General features: G+C 42.8%; 1 protein-coding gene across 1 annotated transcript in view; it reads right to left on the bottom strand.

Annotated features, from left to right (window-relative positions):
• Positions 1-25971, bottom strand: part of ETV6 (ETS variant 6) — a 176666-nt gene that overhangs the window by 5612 nt on the left and 145083 nt on the right. Inside the window, exons 4-6 of the mRNA XM_009283555.2 lie at positions 24421-24555; positions 19100-19642; positions 1112-1254 (exon numbers count right to left, since the gene is read on the bottom strand). Coding sequence (XP_009281830.1) covers positions 1112-1254; positions 19100-19642; positions 24421-24555 — 821 coding nt within the window. The remainder of the gene's footprint in view (positions 1-1111; positions 1255-19099; positions 19643-24420; positions 24556-25971) is intronic.

Raw genomic sequence — 25971 nt, 5'->3', positions numbered from 1 at the left:
GCCATTCCTGCCCAGGTGGAGGACTTTACATTGCCACTTGTTAAGTTTCATAAAATTCCTGTTAGCCCATTTTTCCACCATGTCCAGGTCCCTCTGAATGGCAGCACAACCCTCTGGTCCATCAGCCACTCCTCCCAGTTTTGTATTGTCTGAAAACTTGCTTAGGGTGCACTCTGTCCCATCATCCAGGTCATTAATGAACATGTTAAACGGTATTGGCTCCAGAATCAATCCCCAGGGTAACATCACTAGCGACTGGATTCTGTGCCGTTGACCACAACCTTTTCAGCCCAGCAGTTCAGCCAGTTTTCAATCTACCTCACTGTATTCTTGTCTAGGTCATACTTCATTAGTTTGTCTATGAGAATATTATGGGAGACAGTCTCAAAAGCCTTTCTAAAGTCAAGATAAGCTACATCCACTGTTCTCTCTGCATCCACCAAGCTAATAATTTCATCGTAGACAGGTATCAGGGTGGTCAAGCATGATTTCCCTTTTGTAAATCCATGCTGACTACTCATATACTCATATGAATATACTCATACGCATATACTCATATAGATATATCTGTACATACTCAGCCCCAAACTGCAAAGATCAGTAACTGCTTTCCAGAGAACAAAGTAGAATTACCCTCTTAAAAGGAAATACATAATCCTGCAGCATTTGGTGTCTGTCACAGGACAGTGTGTGAAATCTGAACGTTGGTGCAGACAGGAACTCAGACAGAAAGCTCCTGCCGAGATGTAGTATACAGCTCCTTCTAGACCACATCTAACCAGAACATCCTTAGCATCAGGTTTCAGGGAGAAATGAGATGCCTTGAGAGAGAAGGACCGTTAATTCTTGCACTCCTCATAATTTTATAATTAAATGCATTTATAACTAAATGCCTTTAAACCAAACCAACAGGTTCTCTATATGAAGGATAGGTTTTAATGCTTGAGGCTGGATGCTTTATATTTCTAATGTGCATAGAATGAAAGATTACAACTTTCCAGCAGTAGTTTATATGCACATGCTTTCTTCCTTTTCCCCCTGTTTATAAGTGAATCCTGTGATGTTACAAGAGGTGAAGTGCCGCAGGAGGAAAATTGCATTGCTTCCTTACCTTGTGGTTTCCCCACAGCCGGGCCAGCCCGTTGGGATCCACTATCCGAAATATTTTGGATTCCTTATCTTCCCATCGGATGAAATTTTCGTACCGGCTGTCAGAAAGCAGCTGATAAACATAATCCCAAAGCAACCTACAGTCTGTGAAGAGAGGAGCAAGAAAATATTGACTTTTTTTCCTTAGGATTAATTCTGGAAACTTTTGGGTGGATGTGTAGTGAAAGGACAGTTGGGATCAGGGCTGAAACAGCTGCTGCAATCTGAAATGCAAATGGCTTGGCTGGTATCAACTGATGTTTGCAAAATGTACTGGAATATACAGCCTCTTCTGATGCGTCCTAGTCCTTCTGACACTGAGCACCTTTATCACATTAAAAGCTGCATGACATGACCTGCTGATCTTAGTTGTGTGTTTATTGTACTGATGCACATAAACTACCACTGTTGGCCCTGATACTGTTGCTGGCTGTTTCAGTGGGGAAATCAAGAATCCTGCAACCTGCTCTCCGTGCTTGAGGTTGCCTCTTTCTGGGCTAACATGAGGGGTCTAAAGCATGGGCAATATTACAGCTTTCCTTTGTATACTCCATGTGATATAAAATTGACACCTTCTACCATTTTTTAATTTGCTTTTTGTTTTATTTTTTAAGGTTCCTGAAAAAAACCCCAAGTATTATAATTACTTGAGTGCTATTGAGAGGTTAAATACTTTCTATTTGGATAATTGAATTCAAATTTCCTCTTGGCAAACACTCCTTAGGTCGCTAATTAAAGGTCTAACAGATACTTAGGTTTTAGTTTAGTGTTTTTCAGTTTCATGGCAGTCTCTTGAGACTGGGGAAGCCAAGAGCTAAGCTGCTCCTACTTCCTGCTTGCAATGTGTGTGTGTGCAGCACAGCGTAATAACTGGCAACTATGAAATATGGAAAGACAATTGCACAGAGCTGGGGGTTCTGCTGCTGTCAGAAACAACAGGGTTTTTATAGCTCAACTGTCCAGATCCCTCAGATGGCCGTATAGATGCATTTTACTTTGAACGCAAAACCAACCTCTGAGAGATGGCTTGCTACAGTGGTTAAAGGGCAGGCAACCAAAGGCATCTAGCTTCCAGGTGCTAAAATGGATTCTTGTCAGCCTGTCTTTCTATTCCTGTCTGGGGTTGGTACGTGTTATGTGGGGATGATGACATGTTCAGTATGAGAATATAAAATGCTTTTTGAAAAGGGATATGAATAACATATTTAATAAGCACATCTGAAATTGTTAGAGATATTAACATTATTGATGGTATTTCCCATTTTCAAACTGTAAAGAGTATCTCTGAAACCTGTACTGTCTCTAAAACCAGAGCTTAGTTTGCCGGTGCCCTTACTATAGACTCTCCCTACCAGTCCTACAAAGAACAAAGCAGTGCGTTTTGAAGAGATGACATCTGGCAAAAATTGCAGGTTTCTGTTCTAGCTGAAACCTACCCCGATGGTCACCTCATCCGTGACATCTACAAGAGGAGGAATGTGACAGGAAAGAGCCAGTCACATTTTTTGGTTGGAAAAAACTTATTTTCATTAACATTTTTCACAGAAAAATGTCCATTCCCATTTGAAATTTTTCTGGGTTTTAATTTAAAAAATGAAACCAATTTCAGTTTTTTTCATTCATGGATGCGACTGTTGTTCAGTGATAGCTTCCTCCCCCTCACCCAGAATAAGGTACCCGCAGCTGGGACCAGGACAGAAAATAATTCTCCTCCACGTGCATTTGCCAATGAACAGCCTGGACAGGTCCCTTCTTGGCACATGGATGCAGAGAAGCCTTCCTTTCCCTGTCCCCCCACCCCAAGTCACATACGTAGCTCAGCCGCCTACCCCACAGCTGTGGATACCAAGCAGGTAGCTGGCTGCAATTAAACGCTGCAATGCCAAACACTGCTGCAGCTAAGCCCTTGTACGGCTCTGGGCACAAGTGACTTCCCCTGGACTACGCGGGAGGTCTGTAGAAGAGCATGAAATTGAAAGTCCCAGACTAACACTGTAATTTCTGTCATCTTTCCTCTCACAAATTCACAAAACCAGTTCTTCGATCATCTTTCCATCAATAATTTTTCACACACACACACACACTTAGTCTCTTAGACATGCACATATTAGAAAAAACCTTTTCTAGACTTCATTTATAAGGAACAAGGGAAGAGAGATTATATTGCTCTACTGGTTTGTGCCTTTTAATAATGTGGGAGGTGCTCAGGTAATAGCGTAGTAAGGGCCATGTAAGTGGTTCCTTGACACACATGCAATTCATTCTCGAACTCTTTCAATAAAAGACTGTATAGAAAATGATTTTTTAGTGCAAGAATCTTAATTAAAAAAAAAAAACAAACCAAAAACTTTAACTGTCTTTTTTTCATTTTCCTTTTCCTTCAATTCCTCTAGGTCTGACTCCCCAGGGCATATTTTACCAGTTGATCAGAGTTGGTAATACTGCTGCATTCCAAAAACTAACATTTTTTTTTCATCATCCTATGTAATCTGTGATAACTTTAAGAACAAAACCTGCATAGTGTATGTCAACAATTCATGCTGAATTCACTGTTTTAGAGCAGCTTTTCCTAAAGATCTCCATGCTTGCTTTCTATCCAGTCCTTCATTAAAATCACTCTAAAGGTGATGTGATTCCCTAGGTCAGCAGTGAATCATTCACCATGACCATCAGTGGGCAGTACTGGGCTAAACACCTGTGGTGGGCTCAGGCTGGCCCCACCTCATCTGCAAGAGAGGTCTGTCTTGGTGGGAGCAGTTTCAAATTGGAAAACATTCAATTAGCTGATATTTGTCAAGGAAAAAAGAGACACTTTTTGGCCAAGGCAGGAATTTATTAGAAACCCAAGGGAAGAGAGGAAGGATGAGTGTGTCTGTTGTTGAACCAGAGCTTTTGGACTGTGCTGGAAGTTTGCTGAGGTGATTGGTTGGTGTACGGCCCCACTGGGAGAGTGCTGCGGGAATTCGCTGTCCCAATGTCAGTCATTTGGTTTTGCTTGTGCCACTACTGCTAGTCCTGGAAGGAGTGGCCCTCCTTGGGGTCAGCTGGAGGGATGGCGCTCCCGCAGAGGCAAGGCAATGTCAGGTTCTGTCATATTCTTGAACGTGCAGCCCGGTGCAGACACCCTCCAATTATAGCAACTTACAGCTAATATTTACAGTTCTGCAGAGATATGATTTACCCTAAACTTTACTTTCACCTCATTATTTGCAACATGTGATGTTATTTTTAATCAGTAGTATACTGCTGTAACTACGCTCTAGAAAATTTCCAAGTAATATAAATACAACTCTTACTGATGGGGATGGCAGACCCCTAATATCTTCTCTACAGTGGTCCCTGGAATAGTTTCAAGGAGCTGATGGCTCCTTGGCAGCTGACTGGAATTGCGCATGCAATGTGCATCGCACTGTGCCAGGGCTGCACATTCACCTCAGTGCAGCTAGCAAGTAAATTCTAGTCGAACCTAATGGGTTTGGTTATTTTCTATTGGCTATCATTACTTCCCCACACACAAGGGTACCCCCCTCCTTCGCAAAAACAAGAAAGCACAAAAAAATTCAGCCCAAGATGCCTGAGTGGCAAATTATTGGACTAACAACAGAGCTTCAGACTCTGAGAAGAGGTAGGATTCAAGTGCAGATTTGTTTTTTGTTGTTCACTTAATTTTTAGAATGGATTCAGGCTAAGCTTGAATATAAATATTCCTCAAATGAGAAGAACTCAGATCTGCATCTTGAGATCTTCACAAGAAAAGTCCCAAGTGATCAAGGGCCCCATCCCATACTCTAAACTGACTGAGCTGCTCAGACTTGCAGAGGTATTTAGTAGGCTGGTGGAATTTGCAAAAAAACCCAACCACCCAAGTATTTTAGACCACTAAATCTCTGTTTGTTTCAACAAGAAAACTGAAAATTCTTGAAAATTCTGCTTGGCTCCTACAGCCACTTAAAAACTCATCTTCAAAAGCTACACTTGTCTATTAGCAAATTTAGGTATATGGCTGAGTTGCAATAATTCAATGAGCTGGCATGCATCAGTGCAACTGTGGCAACTGTGTCTCAGGCCACTGCAAATAGGAAATAAAAAGCATTAGCTTTAAACACCACTAGAAAAGATTTAGGCTTACTGCACCTCCTCACCTCTGCTGAGAGCTATGAGCGTGCACACTGTTAGGTATCACGGACCAGCTGATGATTGGCAGCACAATTTAGTTAAATGTATAAGCTCTGTGTGCAGATTACCTCAATCAGTTTGCCTTCTTTCAAGTTTCACATGGGAGACCTTTAGGAATTTGAGCATAGGCACTCAGGGTTTTTTTGTTTTTAACCACAAATGATTTACACCCTGGGTATCTTTCTCCACAGATTGCACGGTAAAAAAATATGAGGTTCTGGAGGGGTCTCTCTGACTGACAGAGGAGCAGCAACTAAATAATCTACCATTATTAGGCCAGTAGAGACCATCTTTAATAGGACAATAGAGACTACAGGTCAAAGACTACCTGATAACTCTTAGCGAGTGTAATGAATTTGGAATATAGTAGAGCCCATCTAGAGTAAATAGCAGCCTGTGAAACTGGTGAAAACCCAAGAAGAGGCAATGCTAGAAAATGCTATTAAAAGGAGCTTCTCCACTGGGAAAAGAGACACCTCCACAGAAGTGTGGTAAAGACAATACAGAAAGTAGCATCCTCCAGGAAGGTCAAACCTGTTACATGTATTTTCAGGAAGGATGGAGAAACTGAGAGAGGGACTCGGTTGTGGGATGGGGAGGGACTGGTGGATGGTTGTTTTCTAAGTGTAAATCACTTGTCTGAGGCCAGTCTGGATGGTGTGAATGACTCCATGAAGACTAAATCACTTCCTTGGCTGTCAGAAGGCCTTCAAAGGAGCAGTCATATGGGGGGGACTCTCCACAGGGTGTGTGTTGGCTAGTGAGCGATGGCAAGAAAGCACATGGATGTTGCTGAGGCCCAGCAACTTTAAAAGTGTGGGAGATTGAATAGGGGAGTTGAGTCAGGGCTGGTACCTTAATTGTTTGGGGATGCTGCAATTTCCTGCCTTTTGGCTAAAATAAGCTTACTTAGAAAGTAACTATGTCTCTGTAGCACAAGGAAACATCATTTTCCCCTAACACACACATGTACTTTTTTTTTAAAGAGAACTCAGATGGTTGAACTTTGTACAATCTGAAGGTAAAGGGATTTAGTTGTGGAGAGAGCTGGGACTGAGAGGCTTTAAGGCGATGTGGTATCAAACAACCTAGCCAAAGTGGGAAGATGGTGAACGGGTCCAGCAATGTGGTAGGGCTCCTGAAAGCAGGCATTTCCATGTCCCACCATTTTCTCAGCTGTACTGCTGGGCAAGACTGAACTACGTAATTAGCCGGGAATTAGGGCAAACTGTACTTTCAAATGGAGAGGCATGGCTACAACCTTCTTCCTGCAGTTAATGCTTCTAGAGGGATTTTTATAGTTATGCACAAGGTAGTGATAAGGTGTAGAGTACTTAGCTGGCTCTCAAAATGTCCCCCATAAGCACTGCCCTACGTGTGCAAGAGGCAGCAGTTTCACGCCCTGCTAATAACAGCCATGTATTGTACAGTCCCGAGGTCGGCAGAGCTAGAGTAAAGCCTTGGAGGCTGCCTGCCCACTCAGTCTCGCGGCTTGGCTGCTTGGCTGCCAGGGTTGACACTAGGCACAAGAAAAATAAGCAGCTGCACAGCCCTGGAGAGGGTCGGGAGAGGAGACAGAGCACTTGGGGTTTGAGGAGTAGGAAGAAATCTCTCCCATAAACAGCAATTGCTGGCTTTAAACCCCACTGATAGCAGCAAGCTTGCCTCCTCGCTCTAGTTTTAACTCCTCCTTTCACATGGCAAAAGTGCCCAAACCTCAGCCACTCCTCCTTGGCATGGTAAAACTCAATTTCTCTTCTCTGGCTGAAAAGCTCTGTTTACTGCCCACACTTACAGCACTGCTTCGGTAATGTTACAAAAAAGGGGAGACTGTAATATCATCATTAAGAATCCCCTGTGACCGTCAAATAGACACTGTGTGAGTGGAAGCATGTATTATAGAGTCTTCATTTCAAATATCCTTTAAGTCTATAGACACAGCCTTCTGAATATACACCGGCATATAAATACTTCCTAATGGCTATATGATAGCAAGACATATATCCCTTAGCATTGAAATACCATCTCAGAATGATCTATAAATTAAACATTATGGACCTTAGGTTCCTAGTATCTTGACACTTGTCCAGCCATTATGAATGACTTCTCTAGTATCATTTGGCCAAGGTAGACACAAGTCCTGATGTTGCAGTAGTGAGAGGTCTTACATCTGTGCTCCCTTAGACTAAATAATGCTGCTAACAGTATAGGCATACATATGCTAAAGACCTATTTTGTTCAGAATATAACATTCCCCTGCACTGCAATATTTCCTAAAACACACACTGCATCTGAGACCCCTTTAGTTTAAGCGAGGCCCATGGCGCAGAAGCAGAGCTGGCCCTCTTCATGTATCAACTACCAAAATCCTCTCTTAACCACGGAAATGTTTTGCGAGACCCACCCACATCTTGCACTGAAGATCATTATATAAAATGCATTTGGTCTGGCTGATGACTGACTTGGAAACTAACATGGCTTCACAGAGGAAGAGATCATGCCAAAATAACGTTGTCATACTCCCTCTGACATCAGCTGAGGCCTTACCCCTTGCTGAGTAGGTTAGCCTAAAATTTCTCTAGCATGATATCATTTGACTTAAATGGTTCTGTGATTTCTACCAGCTGAAGAGTTCTCCCAAGTTCAGGCCCCTTTATTTTACAAGGTGATTTGTGCTTCAGCTGCATTTGTTCACAGTGAAGCAAACAGCAGCTGTTCACAACTGAGACTAATGAACAGAACTTTTCTAGAAGTTCTCTGGTACTCTGGTTTCCGAAAGCACACCTGAAGTCTGGTTAGGATAGCTAATGTGGTGATGCTCACAGTATCAAAATGATGAACTGGTAAAATTCAGCTGGCCATAGCTGCTGCGAGAAGAAGGTTCTGATCTCCCTTCCGTTTTATCCTCCCTTCCTCCTGCTGCTTACCTTGTGCTGGCTCTGTTGTTAGATCTCTCCGTGAGCTGACTTAAATCACACAAGAAAACAAACCCTGCAGAAAACACCAGCTGGCTTTCTGCTATTTGAGAGCTGAACCTGCCTGCAGGAAGATCTACTGAATGCTAAAGCCAGCACAAAGAAGGTGGCAAGACTACGCTGGTGGAGCAGACGAGGATGGGGAGGAAAGAGGGAGAGGCCCAGAAGGCCCCATGGACCTTCAGCCTACTGTCTGTGATCATCCTCCTCGCCTGAGGCCAGTAAGTCTCTCAGAAGACAACACTACTTTGGGGCACCTGGAGTTGTTTAAACTGTAGCTAGAACCAAGAAATCACAAAGGTTAATGGCTGTTCACTTGTACGGAAAATAAAAAAGATTGGGAGAGAACTCCTACATCCTGACTTGGTTTAGGCTTGCCATGGAGATGAACTCTAATTGCATTTTAACCACATCCTATACTGTGCAACAGGCAGAGCTTTCTGGACAAGCCAAATGGACCTTCGGGCTAACTGGTACATGAAGCTCATCAGGCTGGCTGATACTGTTATTTGTTTCAGCAGTACGGTGAGAACTACTTGGCTAACTTGCTCTCATCACACAAATGGAGAGGGAGGAAAAATAAAGCTGGTGCAAAGGAGAGGGAAGACATATGGCTGGACCTTATCAAATCAGCTCCTGTATTCTTGCTGAAAGCCTTTTCTGTGGCAAAAAAATACATTGGGAAAACAACAGACAGCACACTGAGGAAAAAAAAATGCTACAGTAGGATTACTGCTGTGTTGAGACACAATCCAGCCTCAATATCTATCTAATTCCATGACATACTTATTTTAGCAGACAAAACTACAAGAAAAAAGTAACCAAGTCTCATGATTAAAGGGTTAAATGGCTCTGAGGATGGGGGGAGCATTGATCCTGAGATGGAGCTGTCCTGCTCATCCCTATATGGTAATCCGTGTCCAGGTTATTGAGGGAAAGAGTTTTCTTTCCGTGAATGTTGGCTGCTGTTGGGAGCAGGATGGTAAACTGGTACAGTAAAGCCAATGTTTCTATGTGGAGAAACCTCTTGACAGACAACTGTTTGTTCAGCTCAGTAAATTCAAGCTGGGGCTGAGGAAAGAGATTGCCAGATCGCACAATACAACAGTTGTATGTTGCTCCTGTCTTGTACCCAAATGTCAAGTGGGAGATCAGGCAGAAGAAGAGCAGAAACCTGAGACTGTGATGCTGCAAACAGTTGTGCTGTGAGGTTGTAAAAGTAACACAGAAAGACGAGGCCAAGCTCTCTCTTTGGCAATAAAAACGTGTAAGGGGAAGGAGGATCCAAAAAGTTCATATCCCTCATATGGTTGTAGAAAAGAGCACACAAATCACAAAGAGTATGTAATGGATGGCCCAGAGACAGTTTGATAGATGAAGACTTTGCAAGCTAAAGTCTGTTGTATTAAAAAATGTCTTTTTTTTTTTTTTCCTGTCCTGTTCTCCTGCTCCATCTCCCCATCCCCACCAAAAAGACAGGTATTTCCAGTATTAGCTTCAAATGTTGTTCTTTTCCTGCTCCACCACAATGGTAGAAAGCACTCTTCCATTTATCTTGCTAAAGAAACCTGCCTCTGATCCTCCTGTGACTTTTCCTCACTGTTATTGCTCATGTAGGGCAATGACTAAGAAAAGGGAAACAAATTCAACCTCTGCCTGTTCACATGCACATCCTACAAACACCTCACAACCACTTTGACATCAGAAAACTGGCCAAACACTTTAATGATGGGAATTTAAGAATTAAGGATGAAGCTTTATCTTCCAAATTGTACTTTAGAGAAGTGGGCAAAAGCAGGAGTGACTTAACTACAGCAAAGGCATTCCCAACAAGAGTAATAGTTTTTGACCTTACAATGTGAGAATCTCCAGTAGCTTCTGTCACAAGCTCAGTTCACCCTCGGGTTTAGACTGAAAGTCATTGTCTGTAGGAGACTACTGCCCAAGAACCTCACTTCTGTGCTCCATCAGAAAGCCCAGAGCACTCTGAGAGGTGTGAGCGTGGCTGGAGGACACGGCTGCTGGTGTGTTCCCAGGAAGCCCCTCCTGAAGGGACTTCATAAACTGTGAACTTGTGACTTCTGATAGGCCCCTTGCAGAAAACTGAAATGCGATCTCCCCTTCTTGGGGTTAAATCTCCACATTTAGACATAGCCAAACTCTAACTCCCCTCCTTCACTTCACTCAACAGAGATGGAAAACAGTAGTCTTATCAGCTTAAAGGTGTGCATTTGAATTAACATAAACTTATGCTAACTTTTGTATGCCACTTCTAACTGATTAGTATTAAAACCAGACTTAAATAGGCCTGTCTCTGCAGAGAATGTAGTGTCAACGCTGTCAACACTACAGTGTATTTTCCTGGTTTAACTAAGAGGGTTCAAAGTGATGCAAGTTTGCTTTGTAGAAGAAAATCTGAATTACTGATACAACTCTAGCCTGACGAAAGTGTGCAATATACAGGGAAAATAAGGGACATGTTTTCATTAAAAGGCAAGTTTCTTAAAAAAGTGTTTAACATCCTGCTGACCCCAATGGAGGCTGAGGGTACTCTGAACCCACTTACTACATCTGTCTAGCCATGGCATGTAGATGCTGCAGTACAGGAATGAGAAGGATGAAATCTAAATGACTGAGTTTTCCTATGGCTTGGTCAGTCCTGGCTTCTGAGTGGACCAGAACAAGCCCTGACTGCAATTTCTGCTCCTGTAACTGTGCAGTAAGAACGGAGGTGGCTGTAAAGCAAGACACTTCACAGAAAATCAGCAACCACCTATCCAAGCTATTGCCATTCAGCTATTGCTTGAGTGTCATTAGTTAAATTGGCAGGGAAGGCGCACTTTCATGCTGAAATTAATTGTTAATGCCATGTTAAGATGACTCTCAAGGTTATAATGAAAACTTCTCCTATGAATATGAACTCTATGAGCTTGACTCTCATCCATACTTCAGTCTCTTTATAGTAGTCTGGCTTTCCACAAGGGGCTCGAAATAAATGTGGCATATACTGCAAATGTAAAAGTGTACATGACTGCAAGGGCAAGTGATTAAACAAGGCCAGTGACATTATCATTGTCATATCCAAATGGGAGCGACAGGCCATGCCTACACCAAGATTCCCAGGTTCTTTCAAGGCTCCAACCTGCCTGTGTGGGCTGCTGTCCTATGGGAAGGAGGGTCAGCTGCCCAGAAAGTGGGCACTGAACCCCCACCACTTACAACTTTACACGCAAAATGTTGAACCACTGCTCTTATTTTCTGTAGTTTGCCAGGCTGTAACTTGTAACTGTTCAGCTGATGAGACTGGAGGTGGGTCTTGTCACAGCTACCCCCAGACAGTGTCTGTGCTTCACAAAAGCCCACCAGTCAGTACCATGCTGTCAAACCCTGCTGGGATCATGCCTCATGACAGTGGTGAAGATAGCCTTGGCAGTCTCAGGCACATATACAGGTAGGCTCCTATGGTATTAGCAATGATAGGTGCGGTCTTAAAAAAATAGAATACCTCTAAGGAAGCATACGACACAAGCTAAGTCTCTACAGCTTGGTCTGTCAGCACTCATCCTCTGCAAAGGAGGATACAGCAATCATTTTTAGTTTAGATAAGAATTCACCACAGTGAAGCTCGTGATGCAACTTTGGAAGGGGGGATAGTAAGGAATCAAACAGCGATGCGCTTCACTGGATGGATAGTAAGCTTGAGGGCTGGTGCATACAGGGAACCTGACTGGCATAGGCTCTTCCCAATATCAAGTGCCACGGCAGGTCTGTGTGGACGTGCCTGTCCACATAAGTGAATTTCTTGTAGAAGAAGGTTTCTACTTACAAAGCAGTATTGTCATTCTGGAATAAAGTCACTTAGCAACCACCAAATGACTATATGAGGGAATCAGGTTCAAGCCTTTACTACTAACACCCATTGTGCTCACTGCCTTACACATGTAGACAATTCATAACCAAAAAAAAAAAACCCAACAAAAAACCCAGACTGATTTGCGTTCAAGAATCCGAGTTACTGTCCCAGTAGTAGATGGGCACAGTTGGGCAGGTTCTACTTTTGCTTAGAGGATGTGACTGCAACATCAGCACAGAAGCGGCTGTATCACAGAAACGTTACGACTAGCTTTAAATGCTGCAACAGGCAAAAGCAGCAGCAAATAGCTCGGTGTAAGTTATATACCCAGCCTCTCGAGTTTATGGCTAGCTCGGGTTGCTGTCATGATGAGACGTCTAGTGAAGAAAAAAACCAGGGAAAAACCAGACTGACCAGTAGTGCAGGGTATTGGTTATTCCAATTTTAAATTGGATAATACATTTTTTCAACAAATTTGAACCTGTAAATGTGAGGCATTATAGCGTAACAAAAGGTGTTACTAGTCACTAGAATCTGGAAGTAAATTTAACCTACAATGTCGAGTGGGGGACTGGTCAGATGGTGTCTACTGATACACTGTACTGCATGACTTCATTTTCTATGCAGTATAGCTCTCTCTTTCCAACACCTCTCACCAACAACTCTTGAAAACACCTTTCACCTTTGCATGCCCTTCCTTTCTTTATATTTACCTTGTCTGTTTGGACAGTAAACTCTTTGGGGCAGGGACTGTAGCACAATAGAGCCTATAGATACTACTGTAGTGCAAACACTAAAAATTAAATGGAACAGGAAGCTGCATCCCTTCTGTGAGGGCTAACGGTATCAGCTGCTGCAAAAGTTTTAACTCCTAAGTTGTGCTTAATTGTTGGTTTACTGTACAGGCATAACTGTTCTTTGCCTCCTTTCCTACCCTCCCTCCCTCCCACCCAGCATATGCCATTACATAGTAACTGTGCCTGTACAGCTAATTTGTACAGAAAGGAAAATAAACTAATGTGGTGTAACTGCATTCGCACAAAGGATTTTGCTGCTGTATCAGTTAAAAAAAAAAAGATCATCCTACAACTTGACACAGTCATAAATGTCACATTGACACGTCTGGAGCAAATGCAGGCACTGGGGCTCTGGTCCTAGTAGATAAGTTGAGACACTGATGACCAAGGTGCCGTGTTTTGAAGTGTGGTGACTTGCGATGTTTAAGCTCTAAATGTCTAGTGTTACGAATCTAATAGCTCGATCAGCTGAGATGGTTTTTCTTACCCTCCTTTAAAAAAAGCCTTCCAGCTCAACTCCAAAGTAAAAATATACGTATCAGTTGATTAGCAGTTTTTTTAAGCACTATGTTTGTGAAAGATTCACTCAACTAACTCCTCCTGTCTTTCCCCCTCCCACGCAAGTTTATGAGAAGTGATTAAGTTTTTCAAACAAAGGGGGAGGAGAATCCCTGATCCTGTTCCCCCTCCAACCTCTCTCCCCACACAAAACAACCAAACTACTATCCTTACAGAGCTTTGGGGTGGAAGACCTCCCCATGCTCAGAGCTAGCACATAGCCTACGCCCATCATAAGTGCTGTTTTGTAGATTTTAGTAGAATGTGAGTCATTCATAGCTGACGTGCTCTTAACAGGGGACTGCATTTTCACTTTCGGCAGTCAGACTGTTTTTATCGAGAAGTCACTTACATGTGTCTTGCTACAAATCTGTGGGATTCATGCTATGCCCCTGTACTCTCTGGATGTGTGGCACACCAAGGGGCTGAGGCAAGTCAGAAGCAAAACTGGAGGTAGATCTCTTTCATGACTTTGGCAGGGTAAGAATCTTGCCTGTCCTCATTCCAACAGCAGTCAATAGTTTTATGGGCCAAACCAATACAGTGGTAGACAACGCGCCTCTGAACGGTTTAAACATTACCTGGCTTTTCCTCAGGCTCCTGAAGGGGAAGAAACAAATCTGGCAGCTCATAAAGTCAAATACAGCCCAGTTGCTAAGGCAACCCAGCATACTGATAAGAACAGCATACTAATAGACAACAACAGGCACGAGACTCACCTGCCTTTAGATTTCCCCACACACACCAAATGCAGAGCAGAATCAAAAGCAATAGGCAGGGTGGGGCTCTGCGGAGAAATAGCAATGCTCATGCTCATCCTTCTAAGCTGCTTGTACGAATGGGACAAGTCTGCCTCAGACACGCACAGAGTGAACCTGGAGCCTAATGGGTCTTATTGGGTCCCAACTGCAAGAGGACAGGGAGCCCTTGGGGGGAGTCCAGCTGCACGTACCACTGCTCTCCAGCACCTTGCCTCTCACACCTGTGCGGTTGTTGGGTTAATATCTGTACTGGGCAGTGCTCAAGTAAAGGGGTAGTTATATCTGTATCCCAAAGTTTCAGGGCCAGTGGTTGCTGTGGATTAGTGAACAAGCCTTTCAGTCCCAGAGAGCTAGTACAGAAAAAGACACTGGGAGATGGAAATCTCAGGAACCTGCTCAGCAACGTAATTCCCCTCACAAGAAACATCCAGAATTGTATTAGTGAGTTTTAAGTGACTGAATCAAAAGTGAGGTAAGTACCAGCATGTCATTAGATTAATTGGAATGTTTCTAAGCCAACCTCTATGTAATAAAAGTCAGGACGAAACCAACCCTGTTGTAGTCGGATAATCCCGTAACTGCCTCTTGCAGGGATTCCTGTGTCTTCCTTTAAGCAACTGACAGGTTTCTGGTGAGATCTAATATGTCAGTTCCCATTTTCCTGCACGCTAACAAGCTGAGGTGGACATAGATATCTGAAAAAAAGGACATTTTTGACACCTAAATAAAGTTTTGTGGTAAAAACCTGCCCTGGTTGAAGTCAACAGCAGAGCTCCCAAGGAAAGCCATGGGGGCAGAACTTCAGGATGGCTGCAGGGAGGGTTTCTGCTGGCTGTGGTTCCTCCAGGGCTGCAGTGCATGCCTCAGCCATGACGTGCTACAAACACTTGCCAATGCAATAACCCCTGCCTCTCCTTGTACCTTGGGGAAGTACCTTTTATGAGATATCAAAGTCCTAAAATGTTTGATAACAAAACCCTCCCAGTCAGAGGTGTACAGGGAGTGGAATTTCCATTCTGCAGAAGAGCTAATTTCAGGAGCCTCTCTTGATTGAAACCGCAACTGTGTTAAAAAAAAAACCCAAAAAAGAAAAAAAAGTTGTTTTTTTTTTCCCCACAGAGTGAAATCCTTGGAGACTATTTGGGGGGAACCAAGATGGGCTATTTAAAAAATTCAGAGCTAAAAGTAAGCCAGATAAGACTGCCTGCTTGCTAGAGTCCAAGTTAGGAGCTGACTACCAACTAACACTGTTGCTGCTTTGAATTAGCAGTTCCAGTGGGGAAAATTGTCCATTACACCACTCTGCTAAACTCCCCGTCTGAGGTATTTTTAATATTTTAAGTGCTGTCATAGCTAGATGACTAGTGATGCCTGAGTTAGTTAGCTTAACCCTTGCCTGGTGTATTTACAGGGGATGCAAGTCTGCCTTTGGATCATCCCAACACAATGACCTCTAGTTCTGACAAAGTTATGGAAAAGACTCGTGCATATCGTGTTGAGAAGATAGCTAAACATGATTTTTAAAATCAACTCTAGCCATTGATGAATAATATATGGGACCTTAATGAGTAACATAAAGATACTTTATGCCTCTTGCTTTGCTAGAAAAGTGTAAAATGGCCTTAGAGAAAAAGAGAGTAAGACCTTTAACTTGAAATTCTTTGCTGTAAAAGGGAAAGTGCTTTACCAGTAAAATTAATATTTTGAGAAATGATATTACATAAAAAGGTAGGAAAGATTAGTCAGCCGGTGAGTAGAGGTCATTATTTTGCCTGACAGGAAGTCCAGAGCTCTATTGATCAACCTCCTGAAAACAAAGTATTTGTGGATAGCAGCAAGTGAAAACATGGTTTTCTTTCTCAGCACCAAGTAATTGCATGCTGCATTTAAAAACAGACTCTATCTAGAAGTAAACAGGTTTATGAGGCTGTGAGTTATCTTAAGTCCAGGAAGAATTCCTTCTACAATTTAAAATATCTAAGCTGGGAATAGAACATGTTTTTGGAGCTCAGCCCAATGTTTTAGTCAGCAGCCCACGGGGCTTCCTTGGTAGCTGCTCTTCATCACTATCTCCCCTGAAAATCACCTGCATGCAAATGGTTAACCCAGCAGAAAGTCAAGGGTCTCTTCTCACCAGTGTAAACAGATAAGTAGCTAGCTCTGGCACTGGACTATTGGTAAATCTTGTCATTACCCAACCCATCAGTCTTCCTCATCCATAAAATGGAAATAATGCCAGTGATTTTTAAAAAGCTCTTTTTAACAATACATCTGTATTGATGTATATTTGCAGTTTAAGAGCCAAGTGTGGTAATTTTCATGGTCTCCCTCAAATCGAAGTGGTGAGCCATGGTTGGTCAAAAGCCTCCATGTTAACTATAGCAATGTCAGTGAAGATAAGGACACTCAGGTGGAAAATAGATTTATGCTGACGTAAAAAAGAAATGCTCTTAAAATGAAATCACTTAATGGCAAGAGCTCTAAATTGAAGGTTGTGAGATGGGGGGGGAAACAGGTAGAAAGGCGCGTACTTTCCTTCTAGGGGGCCTAAGTATGCTGCCACTGAATTCAATAGCACTGATGAAGTTGACTTCAGGTGTGAAACATGGGCTGTCTACATTTTTGGTAGTAATCCAGGTTTTGTCACCTTTAAATTGGCTGTGAGCCCTTTATAGGGTCCAGCTACAGTTCAGGAGCCATTACAACCCAACCAGAGTAGCACTAGCTTGTGCCTGTACAGCAAGTGAGGCTTGTTGGCGTTTACAATTAAAGGACATGGGATACTGACGGAAGTACACTGGCAAATTTATCAGTAGAAATCTAAGAGGCTAGCAACTGCCAGCTATGTCAACCCTGACCCTTGGCCATAAAGCACCACCCTCATCTGAACTGAATGCTTCAGTATACCTCAGGTCTTTTTGGCATGAAATACTTCACCAGCTCTTTCAGACATGCCACCCATGCTGGTGGGTCTAAGCAAAGCCACGAGACTGCGAGTGAAAGCAGCTAAGCAGGCAAATATAGCCTGCTTATAACACTTTAAACTGCTACACCTATTTGCCAAGCAACTGTGTTAGGCCCAAATATCCATGGGCTTCAGCTCTGTTGCCCTGCAAACAACATAGGGGTGGAAAGGACGTGGGAGTATTAGTTACAGGGCTGGTGTCACTGGACCCAGTGTACAACGTGCAGAAATCAAAGATTCCCAATTATGTAAGAAAACTCCTGGGTTTAAATTAAAAAATTACACCACCACCCGCTCCCCATATTTTTTCTTATATTCTTTTCAGTCTAGGCTTCATTCTTAGAGAGTGTTTCCCTCTGAAAAAGAAAAATTAACACCCCCTCGATCTTCCAATAGTACTTTATGGAAAGGAAATCTCCAGTGATGCAACTAGTAGGGTATCTTCTCGGCCATAACATTAAGTATATTTCTTAACTTGCTGAGAATAGTGTGGGTAATAAAAATCAAAAGGAGAGAGACAAATGTCAGCCAGACAAAAATGTCAAAAGATTAATTTCTGTAACCCATCTCTGTATTATGTGAGAGGATCACGGCCCTTGTTGTGCTTGATGTTTGACTAGATGGTGAGATATGTACCTTTTGAATTTAAAGTGGCAAGTTTTAAGAAAATAGAAAATCTTCCTCATTAAAGCTGAGGCAGCACCACATCTGTAACAAATTTAAGGCATGTAAGGACAAAAAAGAACAAGGTGTTTTAAAATGTACCTCTGTGGACATATGTAATACCCCACAGGAGCTGGGTATCATGTTAGTTCACTGCTGACATAAACAGAATCACAGAATCATAGAATCGTTTAGGTTGGAAAAGACCTTTAAGATCAGCAAGTCCAACCGTTAGCCTAGCAACACGGAATGTGAACAAGGTGTTTTAAAATGTACCTCTGTGGACATATGTAATACCCCACAGGAGCTGGGTATCATGTTAGTTCACTGCTGACATAAACAGAATCACAGAATCATAGAATCGTTTAGGTTGGAAAAGACCTTTAAGATCATCAAGTCCAACCGTTAACCTAGCAATGCACGGAATGTTTTTGGGTGTGGTGTGTATTTACATCTCTCAAAAGAAATTGGTTACTGGGGCATTCAGCATATTTCTGAAGTGGTTGGATTCCCCTTCCCCCTCTCCCTATCTATTTACAGTTCCCTTTCAAGTACAAAAAACATTTTCTGTAACCTCAGCTTCCTGATTCAGCTGTTGTGATGTCAGTTAGTTACGATAACAAAAGTGAGACAATGCCTGTGGTTTGCGTGGGACAAAGGCAACCTTGTTTCTGTAAAAAGGGACAATCCTAGTGCAAGAAGCACAGGAAAGCCTACGAAGTAGGACTCCGAGGTGATATTTCGTTAGTCCCGCCATCTCCATAATAGCGGACTTGACACTGCATTATCTCAAAGGCCACTGACAGAGGTTTTTTTCCTTTCCATAGGACTGGACACTAATGTGAATGCAACTCTTGGAAAATTACCTCTTTGCAGGACAAGGCTTTGGAGATAGGTATCTTGGGAAACAAATGGATTGCTAGTGGGTAGAGAGGCAGTGAGTGTCAGGACACAAACGTTTCAATACCAATTACGCATTCTGTGGTCACAAGCAAGTCACTCTGCACCTTTGCTTACCTGCCACGAAATTGGTTTAATCATATTTAACTGTGTAAACCACAGATGTGGTGAAACCTGCAGAATGCCAGTAAACTCTTGAGGTCACAGAGTAGCAAAAGGAAATGAGAAGCTCTTAATACACAGCATGGTTAGTTATGAATGAAGAGCGTCAACTTTGGTGTAGCCTAGAGAATGTCACTTACCTGCTATTCTTCCAATTGGCATTGCATGGTCCTCAGGAGGGGATACAGACACCATGATGTGGTTCATATAAGCTAACTCTTCTCGGTGGGACAGGTTGATTGGCTTTACCTCCCTGTGCAGCCCATCCTCAGACAACCTTGGTGGTTTGAAATCGGAGTGCCTGGGGTTCAGTATCAAAGGATGCATGATAGGGCTGGGCATCAGCTGGATGACCCTGGTGTTCTCTTGGCGAGGGCTGGAGGGCTTCTGGAGCACCTCAGAAGGAGGTGGGCAGTGGTTGTTTTCTATCGGGGACACTGAGAGAGGATAGGGCTCCTGGTGGTTGTTCTCTTGCTGATGCCTTGTCCCCGGCACCCTGTCGGCTGGGGAGAGGCGACGGATAGTGTTGTCCATAGGGGACTTCAGTGGCCGCTGATCAGGATCTGGTGATGGACGGTGGTTGTTGGTGATGGGTGATCTAGAACGATGCAACAGTTCAATGGTTGGGGGGTTGTGATGGACTGTTTCTGTGGATGGTCTTGAAGGTCTCTGGACAAAGCTATCTGTGGAGAAAAAAACGAAAAAATACAAATTGTCTATATTGTGATCAAGGTGTAGGATCTAACTGTCAAACTGCTGGCTGGGCTTACTGGGTACTGCTGTCAGCTTGGAAATGTTTTTATTTGTGTGACCTACGATGCTCAGAAAAATGCCATATAAATGCAGATAGTTATTACTACACAGAATGAAATCAGTTCTCTCCACCACCATGTAACTGTAGTTCCCAGGGAAACATGTTAAGAGAAATCCCATTTTGAGAAGCTGACTGCGACACGTGAAAGAAGTAAGATCTGATTCAGCTGTACTAACTGTGTTTCTGTGCAAATGCTTTGACACTTATCTCCTGTCATTCATGTCTCTATATGTGGTTCCTGTTATTGTACCACTGTAAGGTAGAGGGCAGAGATAAAAAGGGAAAACGTCTCCAGGAAAATATTGGGTAGTAAGTTTTAGATGGTAGAGGCTTGGGTCAAGGTAGAGAATATCTTAGTCTGAAATATGGGCTGGGTTATCTAAAAAAACCCACTGATAGGAAGCTTTTTGTGAAACACTAGCTAAATTTTATCCCTGCCTTGATTTTAAGAGCATGTAACATCTTCATAAGGATATTTTCACCTTGTTTTATTTAGACTGTGCTGTCTACTGATGGGCTGATGGGTTGTCCCATATACGCACTTATATTTCTTCAGCAGGAGGACTTCCAGCATCACTTTTGCATGAGCATACTTCCCCAGCTGTGATCCTTAACAGTAGGGGGGAGATGAATCACGGCTTTAGGTCCATGTCTTTATGAACTAACAATCCTCTCACAAAATGAAAAGCTTGACATAAACAGTGCAAACTTTCAGCTTAGCTAAGGCCATCAATTTTGACTTGGGAAATTACTGACAAAGAGGAAAATACCACCAGATTGCAGTGACTAACAGGTTATTATCTGAAAAACAAAGATCAAATTTCAGTGCTCTTTGTTGAAAGCCTTGGATGATAAGAGAAGGAAACTGCTGGGTACATGTCAACAACTGAAACAAGTAGCTGCCTATTTGTGGCTGCCTATTTGTTCACTCCATTTGCTCTGATCCTCTTTCATGATTCTCTTGCTCTCTTGTCAAGGCTGTGATACTTGTTGAAGACCCTGTCTAGGTGAAGACTCAGGGGCTCCCACTGCCCTGGAACCCAGGCAGGCATCAGGAGCAGGATCAGCACTTACCCAGGGAAAGGCCTGAATGGGAAAAGCTCTAATCCTGAGAAAATGTAGTGCCAGGCAGTGACATAGCACCAACCCTTTTGCCTACTCAATGGGGCTGTTCATCTATACACGGATGCTGAAGTCTACAGGAAAACCTGAAATTTTAGGCAGAAACTACATGGCTCCAGAACACTTGTTTCACACACTTGTGGTCCCAGAAAAGAAAAATGCATTTTTAGAGCTATTTAAGGTACTCACAATGAAACAACTGGAGGACATGAAACTCCAGAGCTATATATTGTTCTTGTTTAAACCCAAATAGTTTTAAATACAATGTGGCCAGCTAATGTGGGATAGACCAAATGATGTGAAGATCAAAGAGGAATTAATTTACAACTGTACCTACCTTTGTGGCTGTCTTTTCTTAAAGTCTCCTTTCTTTGCCACGATAGAAAGAAAACCAACCCCCAATTTTACGCAGCATCCTATCTTCTACAGACCATCCACCCCCATCACTGTACATTCAAATGCACTGTGCTCATTCTTGGCCTGTAAATATAGACCAGAATATTGTATTGTTTGTCCTACTTATTTCAAGTGCCTTGGCTGTGAGGACCAGCTAACTTGAAAGCAGAAAGGAATGCCTTGCTGTGCTTTCCACCAAGCTCTCTGCAAACATTAGTTGGCTCTGACAAGCTCCAAATAGAAGCAGACCTATCTGTCTGCTCCCAAACCATGGTGATCCTGAACCAGGACAGGGTGCAGAGAAGGTAGGGACCAAGGAACTCTTTAAAAAGCAGCAAGAGGGAAAACCACAAATGGATAGACACTAGTGTTCACCTTCCTCCAAGATCTTTCTCTTTAAATACTTAACTAAAGAATCCCCTCATGGCCGAAGTTGCTGTTTACCATAAAACAATTCAAACCCAGCTCCAAGCAGTTCCACTGCCACGAATGACCCTGAACAGAATAAAATCCTCATCACATTAATTCTTTGGCACATCTGATGACTGTAAGTTAGCACATATGGTATATAATTTCCTGCAGGAATAGATTCACTCATCTGTCTGGCTCTTCATTCTGAGTGACCAACACTCTTTTCTTGTAGGGAAAGCTGTGAAAGGGAATTCAGCTCCCAGGAAAACTGCTGACCTATCTGATCCATATAGGGATGGGTGGGGCTGCACTCTGGGAGTGAGCAATTGCTGGCGTGACAATCCCAAAGATTGGCACTCTTTGCTTACTCATAAAAGAAGTGCAGGGAATGACAGTGTAAGCTTCCTGTATGGCATCCCATCAAATGACTCAGTGCTGAGTCAGAAGGACCACTGGAGATCTAGGTAATTCACTCTCCATTGCTCATCCCTCTTCAGGGACAGAGACCAATGCCCACAGGGCAGATTCCAAGCCAATGCCAATGCATCTTGGAGATATCCTGAACCACTGTCAACTGATTCCAAACAATCAAACCCACTTTGCTTAAGCTAGTAAAAAGCCACTAGATGTAAATGTTGGTCTCATCTGATTCTGGGTTAACTAACTTAAAATGAAAGCATTTAGAAGCAGGATCGTAAGTATATAATCTATTAGGAAATGGGCAAAAGAGCCAGTAGAAGAAAATGGAAAAACATCACTGGAGTAAGAAGGGATTCTAAAAAAGATCCATCACCTATGAAGTTTAACCACTTGAAATTGTGCCAAAGTAACACTTGACCCCTCTGTTACAGTTAGTGAGTTAGGCAGGATTAAGTTCTGCTTCGCACATTTATTCTCCTTTTTTAACTAAGCTGCATTCTGCTGAGGGAAAATGGTAAACTTAATTGTGCTAGCTTCTCCCAAGTGACTCCGTGAAACAGGAAGAAGAAAGAAGGAATGTCAAAATAAATAAATAAATAAATTCATCTGCCTATAAATTCTTGGCAGAGATTTTCTAATTGCTCAGAGTCTTGTGGCAGGCAAGGTGTAATTTCTTTTGCTTGTTTTGAAGTTCTTCTCACAGCACAACAAGAACTAATTTTTGTCATTACAAAGAAAAGTTTTAAGTAATAGCATAGAGTTCTCTAAGCAAATACAGTGGTACTAGCAGCAGCCAGAGTACTGTGAGGATGACATCAAAGTTGTTTCTTAATCACCCTGTGCTCTGACAGAAGTTGGACTAGATTGCAAAGGATTTAGTTTTAACTGACGCACATGAAAGGCCAACTCAACATCCCTGTGAAATCCTCTCTAGAGTGAAAGTTGCTCCATATCTTTAACGTAGGGGTGTCTGAGAGGGCAGCTAGTATTTATGTTTGTAATTTAGAAAGAGAGCACTTGTGGGTGAATGCCAAGCTTCAGGAAAAAATGGAGATTTTTATAATGGTCTCTGGAAAGTGCCTATCTTAATACACTAGGTAACCGTCTCTTGCACAACTCTGCCAATTCAACCTCACCCTGACCTGCAGCACCCTCTTCTAATCTGAAATACTTACACAGCTGTGTGGAAACACTTTGGAGTGTCCTTATCCCACCTGCTGCTATCCTGCTCTTGGCTTAGTCTCAGAGTTTTGCTGGTGCCATTTGATTCTGGCTTGCTCAGGCTGGCCATGGGCAACTTGTACAGGTCTGACAGTACCCCTGAATCTGCTCTTGCAATCCCACGTTCAATCTTGAAAGACTAGGGCGATATCCTAACTCACTTCTGTTCTCTTCTCCTCTTTACTTAAAAAAGGAATAACACTACTTTTTCCTAGATTTTTTTTTTTAATTGAAAAAGTGAATTCTGCCTGATGCTTTCATGGAAAGGACCTTTTAAAAGGCTTAGGCTTTATATTTTTCTGTTATTGGAGAAAACCAAGAAGTACTTTAGTGTGTATATTTTCGAAGAAAATAAAACCTCAATTTTCCGTTGAAGGAAGCACACTTACATTTTGATCTGTACTAATAATGAGTAGAAGAAGCCCAAATCTGCAATTCCACAAACATATCTATTCTTTCTTCACCACCTCTGACAGGCATGGTATGTGTGGACACTACTAGAAAGCTAACTAATAACCTAAGCAAGTAATTCTGATAGTAAAAATGAGGGAAAACCTGCAGAAAAAACCTTCTCTCAACATTAATTGTTCAATCAGCTCAAAAGCTGAGCAACAAGATGGGCTCAGTGCTAGGAACTCTGGCATGATGTGATGACAGATTGTCAGTTGAAGTGACTTTGAGTTAGATGTTCCTCTCTGAGGCTGCCTTCTCCCTTGCTCTGCAAACAATTGCATCTAGTTGCTTCTCCAGAATAGTAAAAGTCCATGAAGCATCTTTGTCTACCTAATTGGGAGTGAGGAAAAATGAATCAATGGGGTCAATAAAACTTTTTGGTATCTTTTTAATCTGCATCTGGCATAGCTTTTAAGCAGGCTTTGGAAACAGGACAAAATAATAGACGATAAATGGAGAACAGTCGACTCCCTAGACCAGTTGATTGTTCTAAAGCTATGGAGACAAAGGGAGGGGAATAGCTTTATTTAAGTAACTTTGGAGCAAGAAAATGACATAATTCCTCACAGCCTTACCCTACTTGCCATTATAATGGCAGCTCCCATAGGAATGAGACAGCATTACCTTCATCATGATTCTGGTGTAGTATGACCTCTGGCTGAGCATGGATAGAGTTCCCAGGGTGGAAGAAAGGTGTGAAGAGCATACGAGCTTTCCTTTGCTTCAGGATATGCTGAAGGAGTTCATACAAAACATCACCTGAAAGACAAACAGCGGGAAAAAGGAAATGAAAACCTACATACTGCTGAGAAGACTCATTTAGCCATCTGATGCATGAATTCATGGCTCCTGGGTGCTATTTTCAGACCCAAAAATGCTTGCAGTAAAATCCTACATTTCACTGTTTTGCAAGATTCTTCCCTGAAAGGAAAAAAAGAAAAAGCAAAGCTGCACATCATGCCTCTGTGTGTGACTGTGGAAAAACGGGAGAATGACAAGACATGGCTTTTTTTACCCCAATACAGATTTTTTTTTCAGGCTGCATGACTGCCCATCCAAGAGCTTTACAAGCTTTACAAGCAGTAGTTAGTTCAGTGTTCCACCTTCTCTCATCACAGCCTCAGTTTTTTAGATAGACACCTTAGGACACAGAATTCTTAAATGTAGAGCCCATGATTTATGCAGGGAGTTGCTGGGAGTAAAGATGGTGCTCTTTAATTACTGAACAATTTAGGCTTTATGGGGGGAGGAGATAGAAGATGCTGTAAAACCTCTCCATGGTGCCTCAAGGCCAAAGGCAGTGTGCTACTCAGGTACTCCATTCTAGGAAATCCACAGGAGGAAGAACTCTCACTTTGAGAAGTTACTTTGGGATGGACTCAAAGACTTGAAAAGGATTGAGAGATTTAAGTATCCTGAACACCCTTGCTGTGGTGACAACTCCTGGAGATGCTCGACTGCTATAGATGCCCTAAGAAGTTCTGTACGTCACTCTTGGTGTCATGGGTTGGACTCCTGAAAAGCCCAAATGGGATCCCAAAGCTAGTTATTTCTAGCTACTAGAATCTGTATGGAGCTCACTGCAACTTGCAATATTAGACCACGGATATGATGCAGACTAAGGAACAAAATGCAGCGGACTTGGTGCTCTCTGTGGGTGAATATAGTCTGTTAGTTGCTATTGCATCACTCTTCCACAGAAATGTCTGCAGCGAATTGCACTGTACCAAGCTGACATGTTCTTGCATGAATTGATCCAGATGCTTGTTTCTTTTTGGGGTGCAGGCAGGCTGTTCCTCGATTCTTCCCCATTCCCTGGCACCAGAATTGTTATGAAAAGGACCTGGGGGTGTTGGTTGACAGCCAGCTGAACATGAGCCGGCAGTGTGCCCAGGCGGCCAAGAAGGCCAATGGCATCCTGGCCTGTATCAGAAATAGTGTGGCCAGGAGGAGTAGGGAAGTGATCGTGCCCCTGTACTCGGCACTGGTGAGGCCGCACCTCAAATACTGTGTTCAGTTTTGGGCCCCTCACTACAAGAAGGACATCGAGGTGCTGAAGCATGTCCAGAGAAGGGCAATGAGGCTAGTGAGGGGTCTGGAGAACAAGTCTGATGAGGAGTGGCTGAGGGAACTGGGGTTGTTTAGCCTGGAGAAAAGGAGGCTCAGGGGAGACCT

This window comes from Aptenodytes forsteri, unplaced genomic scaffold (genome assembly GCF_000699145.1).
Source record: "Aptenodytes forsteri isolate BGI_AS27 unplaced genomic scaffold, ASM69914v1 Scaffold486, whole genome shotgun sequence".
NCBI lineage: Eukaryota > Metazoa > Chordata > Aves > Sphenisciformes > Spheniscidae > Aptenodytes > Aptenodytes forsteri.
This window is presented reverse-complemented; position numbering and strand designations above follow the sequence as displayed.